Source organism: Lipophrys pholis, assembly GCF_963383615.2.
Source record: "Lipophrys pholis genome assembly, chromosome: 4".
NCBI lineage: Eukaryota > Metazoa > Chordata > Actinopteri > Blenniiformes > Blenniidae > Lipophrys > Lipophrys pholis.
Genome location: NC_137637.1, coordinates 25,174,273 through 25,187,430, shown reverse-complemented (window position 1 = coordinate 25,187,430; position 13,158 = coordinate 25,174,273). Strand labels below are relative to the sequence as shown.

General features: G+C 40.8%; 1 protein-coding gene across 4 annotated transcripts in view; it reads right to left on the bottom strand.

Annotated features, from left to right (window-relative positions):
• The window catches only part of r3hdm2 (R3H domain containing 2), a 55,349-nt gene that overhangs the window by 3,810 nt on the left and 38,381 nt on the right, over positions 1–13,158 (bottom strand). For all 4 annotated transcript variants that reach the window (XM_080460673.1, XM_080460674.1, XM_080460676.1 and 1 more), the window contains 8 exons: positions 11,915–12,208; positions 7,994–8,129; positions 5,745–5,902; positions 4,027–4,166; positions 3,638–3,738; positions 2,571–2,740; positions 2,223–2,367; positions 755–849 (listed from right to left, as the gene is read on the bottom strand). In XM_080460673.1, coding sequence (XP_080316799.1) covers positions 755–849; positions 2,223–2,367; positions 2,571–2,740; positions 3,638–3,738; positions 4,027–4,166; positions 5,745–5,902; positions 7,994–8,129; positions 11,915–12,208 — 1,239 coding nt within the window. The remainder of the gene's footprint in view (positions 1–754; positions 850–2,222; positions 2,368–2,570; positions 2,741–3,637; positions 3,739–4,026; positions 4,167–5,744; positions 5,903–7,993; positions 8,130–11,914; positions 12,209–13,158) is intronic.

The window sequence follows — 13,158 nt, the reverse complement described above, 5'->3', positions numbered from 1 at the left end:
TTACACTGTCCTATCATGTATTATCAAAATTTTTTAACTTTATGGCTGAAAATCTTCTTATCTTATTGACCAGTTGTTACATTTCAGGTCTTATTACATTATATGTTATAACATTTGGGGCTGTTGGCACATTTTGGGTCGTCGTTACATATCAGGCCTGAGGCTGCGTGAACTGAAGCTTCATCTGAAGTGGGGTTCTCACCACTTAAACACCACTGAAGGTTTATTTCAAGCAGACAGCTTCACTTCACACTGGGATTCAACTCCAAGTCGCTGGTAATTAAATTTACATTTTGACGAACGCTCCCTAAAGAGTCCAGATTCCAATTTCAAACCATTTGGAAGACAGGTGAAAACTGAGCTGTCAAAAAAATTTATAAAAAAAATATAGAAAATAGCTTTTAGCAAATAAGTTTGGATATTTCTGAACATGTTTTTTGAGAGTAGTTTACATTTACGCTTTTAGTTTGCAGCTGTGGAGGTGGGCTGCGATGTGTTTTGTAATAGTTTTCTTCCGTTTCGTTCACCTTTTTCATATTTTTACTTTCCTCCCAGGTTGAATTTTTGGAGACTTAGTTTTGGTTCCTTTGTTATAAGTTTGGCAGTTCGCTGCACCCACACCTTCATTGACTTGACTTGTTTGTGTATGCACAAGAAATGCATTGTGATCCATCACATCTTGCAGCACGGGCTCTCTCTCTGCTTTTTCGTTGACGTTGTGCTCCAGCAGCAGGACCGGTGACGAGGCACTGACCTGGTGGGAGCTGTAGGAGGACTGGGCGTGCATGAGGGGCGGAGGGCACAGGCTGTACTGGAGAGGCTGCCCCAGCAGAGAGTAGCGGCCGTCACCTGAACAACACAAAGTTAGAACAGCAGCAGCTCAGGTTAGAGATTTATTGGACCAAATAACAAACATCTGCAATATTTACCGACAGTCTGAAGCGCAATCATGAAATACAAACAGATGAGAGTCAAAGAGGAAGTGAATGGTGGCGTTGCTCTTAGTCTGTTGGGTGTTGCTTTGGCGGTCGCCACAGTGGATCACGTGATCCACGTGTGAGAAAAAGAATCAAAATCCAGAGCAGATGAAGGTTAATGACCCTCAGTGGTTAACGTTCATCTGTGGGATTTACACAAAACTTTGAGTAATTTCAGTTGCTTGTGAAACGAATCTTTTTGGTTTAAATGGCCGGTGCAGCACAGCAGGGACAGAGACGTCTGGTCGAGGTAACCGCCAAGTCAAAATGAATAAAAGTTTCAAAAAGCACTATATATATACACCCTGAACCTTGAGCAATGGGTGTAAAGGTCTCCTGTAGCTGATGACGATTCACTCTCCTTATTCTACCGACTTGAAAACAAAACAGCAAATATGGTGATTAGTCGGTCACTGGTGACCGGAGAGATAAATCTCTCATACTGTGTATATTTGTCATAAACGTCTGGGAGTGTAAAAATAAAGGCCAGATCATAGAAAGGAGGTAAACTGGTGTGGGGATACACGAGGTCAGATCCCGTGGCGAGGAGCCAATCATGTGAACCTGCCGAAGTAAAGCGACCGCCGCTCTGCGCAGCTTTTACAGGGTCACTGTGGAAATGGGTGAAAGTTCATAAACTTGATGGAGCGTTGAAACGCACAGCTGGACATGAACTTTGTGTTTACCTGGAAGTAGAATCCAAGAAAATCCCTCAAAAGTTCTGGACTGATTTTTTATTTTCTTTGATTTTTAAATTAAATGCTTTAAGAACAATTAGTATCACTTAGATTTGGGGGAAAAATTCTGTAAACTGGATGGATTTATTCAAGCAGCGTGAACCAGAATCTCTCAATCAGAATGATGAATAAATTTAAAAAAGATCTGATACATTAGATATGAAGAGATAATTGAGACATAATTTGCCTTCATGCACCCATTGGAGACGATCGCACACAACTCAGTAAGACTAAAACAAAACATATATTATCAATTTTCGTACATTAAAAAGCTTAAAAGTTAAAAACTTAACATCTGATCGGTGGTGGAGAAAATCATGAGGCGGTGTGACGTGTGTGTTACTGATGCATGTTTGTAATTGGGATTGAAAATTAAATGACGGCCTCTCTAATGTCACTCGTATCATTTACACAGTTATTTTTCAAATGTATTCATTTTTATATGGGTCTGGATGCCTGACAGATTTTCACTGTTGGATTTTGTGTGACATCTGACTCTCAATTGTACCTTGCGCTGGTCCTCCTGGCCGAGAAAACTGGGAAATGAGCGGTAACGGTCCCAGGCCAGGACAGACGCTGCTGACGCTGCCTGAGGGAGACGGTGTGGGAGACTGAGTGGGGGAGGCCAGAGGACTCGTCAGCTGAGTATTGGCCTGGACACACAGGAAAAGGAGACGGAAGACCATTATTTTCAGGTGATTTGTTCTCCTTGAAGTTTGAAGAAACCCACTTCTATAGTATCACATATGACCACCAGGGGGCAAACAAGCTCTCCGAGGTGAAAATTCAAACAGTAACGGAGAGCGGTTAAGAGTCTAAATGAATTGAGATCAGAAGAGGAGGTTTCTGTGTGTACCTGTAGAGTGTTGTCAGGTTTGTAGAGCTCCCCGGGCTTGCTGGGCCTCTGCTCTATGCTGTAGTACTTGCACGGGTTCCACTGGACTAGAGGGGGATTCTGGGAAGGCTGTGGCCCATTTGGGACACTGAGCTGCATGACCATCACCCCGGGACCAGGAGGAGGTACTCCTGAGGAGGACAAGAAAGACACGTGCAGATAAAGAGGTGGCATGACTGTAACCCAATAAAAATAGTATGTCTCATAAGAGTTCAAAGATAATAACCATGCCATATAGTCTGTTGACTGTAATCACTTCTCATCACTTGCTGAGTCGTTTTTGCTTCAGTATCAGTCAGCAATTTCATAAATCAAAAATAAGAATATATGTAAGAAATATTTGGTGAAGCGCACAGGTTATTAGGAGTAGCACTTTTAAAAACCAATTTACAGTAAAAATGTAATTGAAAAAACAATATGTGATGAACTAGAGGACCACGTGTGTTTGAAAACACTTTTCAGTGACCGGGCCACAACTTTCAATAAAACTTTCATTGATGCCGAGGTTCCTGGATTAAGAGAAGCTTTTTAATTTACCCATTCAAGTAATAAATCATAAACATGTATCAATGAAATAAAGAGAGATAAGTTTGAAGGATAAAGTGACCTTCATAACAAAATCCAGTTTATTGTTCTCGCATTTTGGCTTCGAGTGGATTTTGATTATTTCTTCTCACGTCAAACCTTTCACTTCATTTCATAAAGTACAGATGGAGCTTCACTATCAGTCAATCTACAGTTTGAAGGTCGGTATCAGTTTATTCTAGGAAATCCACCCAGTCTGATCGATGCGTCTGACAAATAAAACTGAGACAAACAGTGCAGACGATTATTCATGTGGTCCTGTTCAGGGCATGTGAAAGGTTTTGGGATTGACTTTCTTTTGTATGTTTTGCATGAATAACGGTTTCAACCCAAATACAAACTATAGCCGTTTAATGTGGGAGAACATGAAACATAAAAGTAATACACACAAAATAAAAATGTCATTTGTTAATCCATTGGTGAGGTTCATTCTCCGGACATACCTGAATATTGCTGCTGCAGCTGTTGAGGATTGCACGGGGACGGCGACTGTGTGATCTGATACTGCTCAGAGCTGGGCGCCTGCAGGTAACCTACCGACGGGCTGCGGGACACATGTAGAACGAACAAGGGTTGAAGGCAAATGTACAGAGGCAGGTAATGCATGCAGACGTAAGAAGGTATCGGAACCACGGTTCAAGACATTGACAAAATGTAATTTACGCAGACCCAGAAGGCAGGTTTTAATATCAAACAGTCATCTTAGGTGCACAAAACGCACTAAAATTCATATAATAGTTTTGGAGGTACGCTGGTGAGAAGGCACAACATCTGGATATCGAAAGTTCTGGGTTTCTGTAACAATGTTAAATTCGGCTCTATTCCCACAAACCTTGTGCTATTCTGCTGTGTGGGGGTGATTACACTGTAGTAGACAGGCATGGGCCCCTGGACAGACTGGCTGACCGGTACCATCACCTGCTGCTGGTACTGCTGCTGCACCACCTGTTGAGTTTCATTCCCCACTGGTACCTGCAGAGGGTTCAAATAAGGAGAGCCTTCAGCAAAAATGGTAGGTTGTTCTACTGAACTGTTGACAAATATGAGAGAAAAATTGGAACCCGAGACCTTTTCAGCTTAAAATCTGACGAATTATTTACGGGAAACTCTGTTAACATGTGTTTTGCATTACTTTTCCCCCATTTACTGTATTTTGTTAGGGAGGAACCCTAACCCATAATTACAGTAGCTTCTTAGTGTGTGGTGTGTTTGTGTGCAGAGCGAATATCTTTCCTGGCCATTGCTACCGAGTAGCAAAAAACAAACAAAAAGGCAAATGAACTCACATTTCAGGATTTGATTATGGATTTGTGCGCTCATTTGGGATCATGATAGCACAAAGACAGAAACAGATGCCATGTTCCTGAACTGTGCACATAACTGATTAACATAGTCCTGCTGAAATCACATTGAGAGACTGAAGTGAAGCCCAACGCCATTGGCTGCTAATCCTGTAGCAAACAATAATGTCCTATCTGCCAACAACGTGATAATTGTGGCCGATTTAAACGTAATAAAGCCAAAGAATGTGAAAACTTTCCAAGAGGTTTGTGTATGCTACATATCCTCAGTGAATGAATATGGCTGCTATGCAATCCACTATGCCTATTTTTGAAAAGCAAATTGCACAGAAATACAGTTTTGTTTATTGTTACATTATTGGCTGCAGTGTTACATTTGATTTTTTAATGCCATTTCATAAATGTAACAAAGTAACAACTTACTAAATTGTCAAAATATTACAACACTGGCTCAAATATGGTATTAAACTATTATTAAAACTATACCATTTTTCTAAGTGGCCAAATTATTACACCACTGACTGTCGTTACAATGTTGACGGATAAATCTGCTTTCTGCATTTGGTGTCTTATTACAAACTTGAAATAAGTCTTCCTTCAAAACATTTACCAGGATTATGTATTTAAAATGTAGTCCTGATCAACAAATGCAGATTATCTACAATATTTTGTTCGGTTGTAATCATTCACATTAAGTGAGATTATTAAACAGCACAAATCTTCAGAGTCTTTTGACTTTAAACTCTTCAAAACAATGCTTTAACTGTACACCAGATGGCGCTGTTTCACCTGTTGAAGTTCGTCAGGTTTGGACTCTTTGGGGTTAAAATTTCAGCTCTTCTCAGACTGACAAATCAGCATTCATTTCTCATGGGGTTTTTTTTTTCTTTCCTTTTTTCTATTTTCTAATTAAGAATGACCACAAAACATACATACATCCTCAACATTGCAGGTTGATAAAGTGGGAGATCGATCTCCTGAGGGAGGCTCAAAAGACTTGGACTTGAAACAGAAATGAACTACACAATCTCTTCTTTTGAAAGCATTCACTCTGAAACCAAGAAGGACTTTTTCTAGATTATTTGGGGTAGTCTGAAGTAATGTAAACAGTAACATTGGTTTACAGTTTACCTACAGTAAGTAGGTAAAATGACCTTAGTGGCTTCAGGAACTGAGATAAATTGACCGTTCTATTGAGCGATTCACAGTCAAGACTTCAAAAGCGGTTGTTGTGGTTTACGGTCCATACCTGATAAGATGGCATCTGTGGGTACTGGACCATGATGCTTTGCATTTGTCCTCCCATACCTGCCCTCTGCGAATTGAGCAGGCCAGGGTTTTGTGGCTGCTGCACTCCCATCATGCCCTGGTAGCTCGGCTGCTGGCTGGATATCATGGTCTGGAGACCTGGCAACAGTTAGAGGGGAATTTTAGAAGGAAGATTAAAACAAATTTATCAGGTAGAATTCGAGTTTGTGATGAGTGATTTATGCACTGATTAAAGCTTAAGCAACTTCAGTACTAAGAACATAATTTAATTCAAGAGAGCAAAATCTTGTTTTGAAAGCCAGAATTTAAAGCAGGTATTTGTAAAAACTGAGATTTCAAAACAGCGTCAGCGGTTTTATACAACAGTTTAGCACCTATAGCCCTTTCACAGGAGGGAAGGAGAACGTGTCACATAAAATCCAGCCAGTTTCTTACTGAACATTGAATCATTCTGATGATCTGATGGCCATTTGTATTTTTATCGCATGAATATCAACACAATTTCCCAGTGACTCTGACCGCAAACAACTAGATAAGTTATTTACACTTCCTCTCACTACTTCAGTGAACTGGACTTGCTGTTTGCAACTATGGAGTTTTCAAAAACTGGTTATATCTACTAATATACAGCAAGACAGCATTAATGTACCTCCCATGTTTGATTTGACTCTCCTCGCGGGTGATCTTTGTGACATCGAGCTCATTTTGTCTCATTTCCGGACACAGACAGCAGCAATAAAGCAGGACTGCTGGAGGCGGCCATGTTGAGTGTTTGTTATCATGATTGAGAAATGTGACCTTCCCAAACTCTATAAGTTCCTCGCTCCATGACTACTACATGAATATCTATTTTTTTTTTTGCCTTCAGATGTTCGTGTTTTTCTGGTTTTCTACCATTGAAATGATAGTGGAGAAAAACAGATACAAAGACGTTGGCTTCGATAATCTTCATGACTGCTCTCTCTACACATTACAGTGCGAGTTCTGCTACGAGCTACAGTTACTAACAAACATGCAATAAAAAATGAAAGAAATAAAACGGTTTGCATTTTCACAACTGGTTAATTTTAATGGACCACATCCACATTCGTCATCTTCTTTCAGAACCTGGTTTGCTTCTGTGATTTCCTGAAGTAACTGGAGGCATACGTAGATGGGATACTAGATAATGTTATCCTCATAGCCAAGTTTAACAGTGCAACAGCTAATAAACTGGCTGAAAAGAATGCTTAGATCTCACAAAGTCTGTAGGAACTTTCGCATATACAGGTAATGTCCAGTGAACTTCAGGGTTGGAGTACATTTGTGGAAACTTTCCATATAGGAGAAAGCAAAAGAGCACAATCTAAAACGAATTTGTTCCCACTTTAAAACAAACGTCTTCATCGCAGTGAATCTTTTATTTCAAAGCAGCCAGTCGCTGTGGACCGCTGCAAGGTCTTCCTGACCTGAGTGTTCATGAGCTATGTGGGTTTGGCAGGCCTCCATTATGAGCCCAAGTCCATTTAGGTTGTCAGCAATGTCTCTCTGTCACTTACTGTATAAACACAGCAAACCTTCACAAGTCAGAAATTAAAGTGACGGATGGATGATCCTGCTACCTGACGGTTCTTCAAAGAAAAAGTAAAACGGCTCTATATTTGTCAGAGATTGTTTGACTTGGCCAAATGATGCGGGGACAAGGTTGTTAACATTCAACCTTTCACCTGGTCAACTGAAAACTGAGCATGAATTAGCAGTTTTCAACATGCGTACTTTGAAGTAGGAGTTATATTTGACTATTGTGTTTCATGAATTAGTTAAAAAGCCCTTTTTGCTATATAAATGACATGTCATATATTGTGAAGAAAGCAACTGCAAGCCAAGCCCAATTTGAAACGTCTATAGAGAATGGAAATACAAACATTTGAAAATGAGATGAAGCTCATTTGGGTCGTAAACAAGAAATCTGTTTTCATTACAGACCACTTTGAGATAATACAAAATTTTACAGAAAGTTTAACCTTATCCACACTTTTAGATCAACAATTCACTTGCAACTGATTATTACCAGGTTTTCCTTAACAATATCCCTTCAAATAAAATAATGCAGAGGCAAACAAAAGTTCACTCTAATACGAGGTAAAGTTTATCAAAACAAAAAGCAGTATGAAATTTGCTGAATGGAGATTCCAGGAGCCAAAATGGACAGTTTTGCATTTATTTTGTTTCTGCTTTTCCCAGACTGACCTGACTGCTGTGTGGGCTGAGGCATGGGTTGTGTGCGCTGGGCAGGATAAGACACCTGGTGGGACATTGGCTGGGGCACACGGTACTGCTGGCCCGAACTGGGATACTGACCAGGAGGGTAGTATGACACTTGTATCTGTAGAGAGAACAAAAAGTTGAACATTCACACTCATTTAAAAACATCTGGAGCCAAATCCTGTGACCATCGGCTAGTCCTGATATGGTCGTCAGGTTAATGCTGAGGTGATGTCTGGATTTTTATCTGAAAAATTGGGCGTTGGAGTGATGCCAAACTGAAATATGACAAATTGCTGAAGTTCACATATCCGCTCCGGCTGTGGGATACATAAGAGAGTTGAACTTCTGCTCACTAAACTTCTGCAAGCACATCCGAGCAGCAGTGGTGAATGTAAAGTAAAACAACAGTAGACACAGGGGTCTTAAAGCTTATACAACTGTGCTAAATGTAGCATACAGAAACTCCAAATGAGACATCACACAGGCACAGAGAGGAGAAGCTGAATGTTAGGAAGATCGATAGTTCCTGCCTCCATCTTCATATGCATACGTGACAACAATAAGCCCCATCCAGAGACTGCAGCGGTGTCAGGATTTGCACTCCTGCTACACTTTCGACCGCCCACACATACCGAACACAGCGCATCTTTCTTTCCCAACCAGCTCTGCTTGCACAAGTATTGTGGAGCGATCAAAGGCACAAAAAGGTACCATGTATATAGGTCAGAGCTTGGAACTACAAAATAAAATCGCAGAGAATGAAAGCCAGAGAAAAAACACAGGAGAAAACAGGAAAAGTGGATCAGTTATGAAAAAGATAAGAACAAGTTCTACAGTGCATCAGGAGGCCAAAAACTAAGAACCAGATTGAAAGGATATCAGTGGAGACACAAAACTATACTGCGATTATGAGGCTGCGGTCATTGTGCATTTGATGTAAGGAAACCTTCACTTCACCGTTAGAGCTGGAGGAAAACAGTCGGTCTGGTCTCGGAATAGTTTTTTTCTTGTGGGTTTATATGCTAAAATTGACGCTTTAAATTGACGCCAACTGGCCGTCTTTTAAAGACAAAAGTTTTGCCAGTTTAGAGAGAAAGCAGCGTCTCCCACCACTAAAAACACCTCGAAATAAACTAAACTATTACAGCTGAGCCCCAGAGCAGCACTACTAATATCTCCCACAGGGTGTGTAATGGCCAGGTAAAGGCAGTCCTCGCTCCTCAAATTAATTATAATGACTGCTTTATGGATCCAAGCAAAGAGCTGAGGAGAGGAAGTTGGAGAATGACAGTGTAAGAGAACTCATTGTCACATAAGGAAATCTGACTGACTGAGATCGAGCTCATGAAGGTGAAGCACAGCTGTCAAGAGCCTGTGGATCAAACTCCCAACAGTTGCTCAATCCCACTGCTGAATGTCATACTTGGCATATGTATTAAGTTAAATTAATTTAATAGCATTAGGAATTGAGGAAGTGTTTGTTTCGAGATGGCTGAACCAGGACAACTTGAATATCAGTCAGTAGAGTTGGATCAGCCGTAATATGTCCAATAAAGCATAAAGAATCAATTGATTAAATAATGAGTCAAAGGCTGCTCTAGAAATTGTGTACCAATGCAGATAAGGTGTACTTTTCATTTCAAAAATCATACACACCAACAGTATGGCAGAGTAGAGTGGTGTTTAGCACCGTTCTCTCACAGCAGGGGCTCTCCCGTTTACACGACGTTTCAAGTCTGAACATACGGTTTTTGCATTTTTGTTTCACAGCAATGCTCTAAAAATGTTTTTACGGTAATGGCAGAAACACTGAAAGTGATGTAGAGTGTAGTTGGGCCACTTGTGGGTGCCATTGTTGTTTTTGGAATGAAAACTAGAGGCAGAGAACAGTACGCTATGAACATTAACAATAACGAGTACTTTCATATGGACGAACGACAAAGTTAGATTGCTATTATGGTGATTCAACTATAAAACTACCGTTGTTGTTATTGTCCATCGACTCGCGCATGTGCAGAAGAACCATTTGCTACGGCATTAGTGCGCAGAAGCATCAGTACCGCCATCTACATGAAGACGGACGCTTGTGGTTTTCAGAAAGTTGTGTTTTCGCCCACTTACATGACAATGGAGTTGGAGCATTTCCAAGTTCCACCTGGGGAGCCATTTTCAAAAAGTTGCGTTTCAGTGGCTCCGAGCAGTGTAAGCGGACACCCAAAAAGCACAATTAAAGTTTTGCGTTTTTACTTGAAAACGTTGTCATGCCTCAAAGTGAAAGACAACCCCGAGCCCACAGAGCTTAAAACAAATTGTGCCGACCCAACGCTTACGCCGCAAGTTTTATTCGATGCCAAGGTAATTAATCGTTGGATGCCAGATTTCCAAATCTTTGGCAGATTATGAAATATTACTGTTTATCCAGCACTGGAAGCTTTTTATTGCAGTATTGAGGCTTCAACTGTTATTACAACCATGGTTTTGACAACAAAGCATTTTGTAATTCAAATCAACTGTAATACATCAACAATAAATTAAACATTAAAAATGTGATCTGTACCAAAATGATTCATAGTTTTATGTTCCCACTCATTTATTTTATTTTGACTTCATTTCACCAAAGTCCCTTTGATTTTTGCAATACAGAAAAAATTATCCACAATCTGTGTGAAGTTTGCATCTTCCCCCTATTTCTGCAGGTATTCCAGCTACAATCCACACACATGCTTGTTGAGTCAATCTGTGACTAGTTGTGGGTGTAAATGTCTGATTTGTCCTTCTGTGTTAACACTGAAGTGGACCATACAGGATGCACTTTCCCTTGATTGCTGTGTGCCGGCTGTGACAGGCTCCAGCGCCAATGATTTGAATAAGAGAGCCACACAAGACGAATGGGTTGATAAATATCACCAAAGTATAGTTCTGCAGCTAAGCTGAGATGCAAATCTGATACCATGACAACCGATGATAGAAACTTTGAATGTTGGGTAGAACTTGTGTAATTAGATGGGGAATTATTTCATTAAGCAGAGAGAGAAGATGGACGAGGACTGACTGCTGTAGTTTGGTTCCTGTGATGAAACCCATGCTGAGTTGAATCAGTCCATGTTGAAATGAAAAAATCTCTAAAGTTTAACAATCAAAGCAAGTAGCCTTTTCTCTCATCAAACACCAACTGAGTCCGTAGGAAGTACTATAGATTAATTTTGTCAAGAAATTAAAAGTGCAGTGAGACTAATTAACATATCGCAAAGTTAAAAATGTGATGATAGTTTTGGTCTCACAGGTTCAACCATCAATGTTCAGATAGGGGGAGTAGCCATAAGCACTGCCGCCTCACAGCGAGAATATCAGAGAATCGAGTCTGGGCTTGGGAGCCTTTCTGAGTAGAGTTTGCATGTTGTTCCTACGACCCTTGCTCAATCATACACCTCAGACAAATTCTTAGAAAAGTTATATTCTGTTCTGGTGCAAGAATGATTCCTGACAGACTCGTATATGGACCATTAGCAGCTGCACACTTGAATGCCATGGCAGTCTCGAGTGGTAAAGTGTACTATTTTGAAAAGTTTGCAACATAACAGACAAATCGGAGAGGTCTTGTCTTGGTTTGCCATGATTCAAGTTCAGAATGTTTCAATGACCAACAATCGTTGCTTATCAGTCATTCAGAACGATTACTCTGAATACTAATGAACTGTGGTGTCTAAACATGCTTCTTGTGAATTTTAAAGCTCGAAAATATCTCCTTGGGGAAAAAGATCTAAAACCTAAAATTATTAATGGTTGTAGGCATATGTGGACATTTTAGCATGTATATCGGTAACAGAAGCAACAGGTATATTGAGGACTTAAGAGCAATGAAAAAGTAGGTCTTTGTCTGGCAGCCCCTGCGAGTAGACGTACCTGTTGAGGTGGAGGGGGCTGCATGTAGCCTTGTGGGGGTGGAGGAGCCTGCATGACAGGCTGAGATGGAGGAGGCGGTGGAGGTGGAGGATGCGGGTGTCCAGTGGCGGGCTGGTAGCCAGATGGAGGCGGCATGGGCTGACCCGTGGTAGCCATGATGTAGCTGGTCTGAGGTGGTGGGTGCTGCGACAGCACCGTGGGCGGAGCCTGGTACATCGGGGGAGGCTCAGGGTTCTCACTGGAGCCCTGCCGACTCAGCGTCATCTGGGTAAACTGGGGTGCAAGCTCTTCTCCCTGGGAGGAGGACGGGGTTAAAACATAAGATATGGGGCTGCAGATGGTGTGATCTTCAGAGCTGTAATGCTAAAATCATATCTGTGTAAAAGACTTGAAAATATGAGCATTGAATAAACGCCTTTGGTTCTTGTTAATTCTTGGTGACTAACAACACCACTTTGCTGTTTTCGATGATAAAAGAAATTTGTTTGGTAAAATCACACAAACTCAAAGTGACTTCTGGAAGAATTCCAAAATTAAAACAAAATATATAAATATTATCAACAAAGTTCAAGTTGCAATCACTTGCTGTGGCGTTCTCGATAAAAGAGAGGAGCTGAATGGACATGCTGCAGAGCGACGGCCCGTCGTCAACTTTCCCAAATCTTAGGAAGTTGCATGTAGTTCATGACGGATCAAACTGCATGCAACCATGCAATAATTAGTCTGAAGACATGCAGAGAATTTGCTATGTACGATCACATGAAACTTGCAATATTTCTTATAATAAATATTGAAGTGTCCATGTTGCCTGCAGCTTAATAATACTGGTGTCGTTTACAGGATTGTTGTCAACTGCAACGTGTGCTGTTTTCTCTCTTTGCTCACCTGGTTAATCACACTGGCACCAGTTAATCTGAGGGCAGTTGAGGAATAACCTCATCAGTCAAATGGTAGGAAATCTTGTCTATCGCAATCAGAATTTTAACCGATGAGTCAAATGTGTGTGAATGAATGTTAATGAATAAAGCTACTGTCAGTCACTGCATTTTGCAGTTGTCTTCTTTGTGCTCGTTCAAGCTGAACTGGCACTTTGTGTTACTTATAACGGAGTGTTGAAAATCAATAGCACTCTTTCCCATCCAACTACATCCTCCCAGGCACTGCCACATATGCATGCAGCCTCAGAACAAGTAATACCTGAGTAGCCAGAAAAGACAATAGCAATCCAAAATTAAGTGAAACGT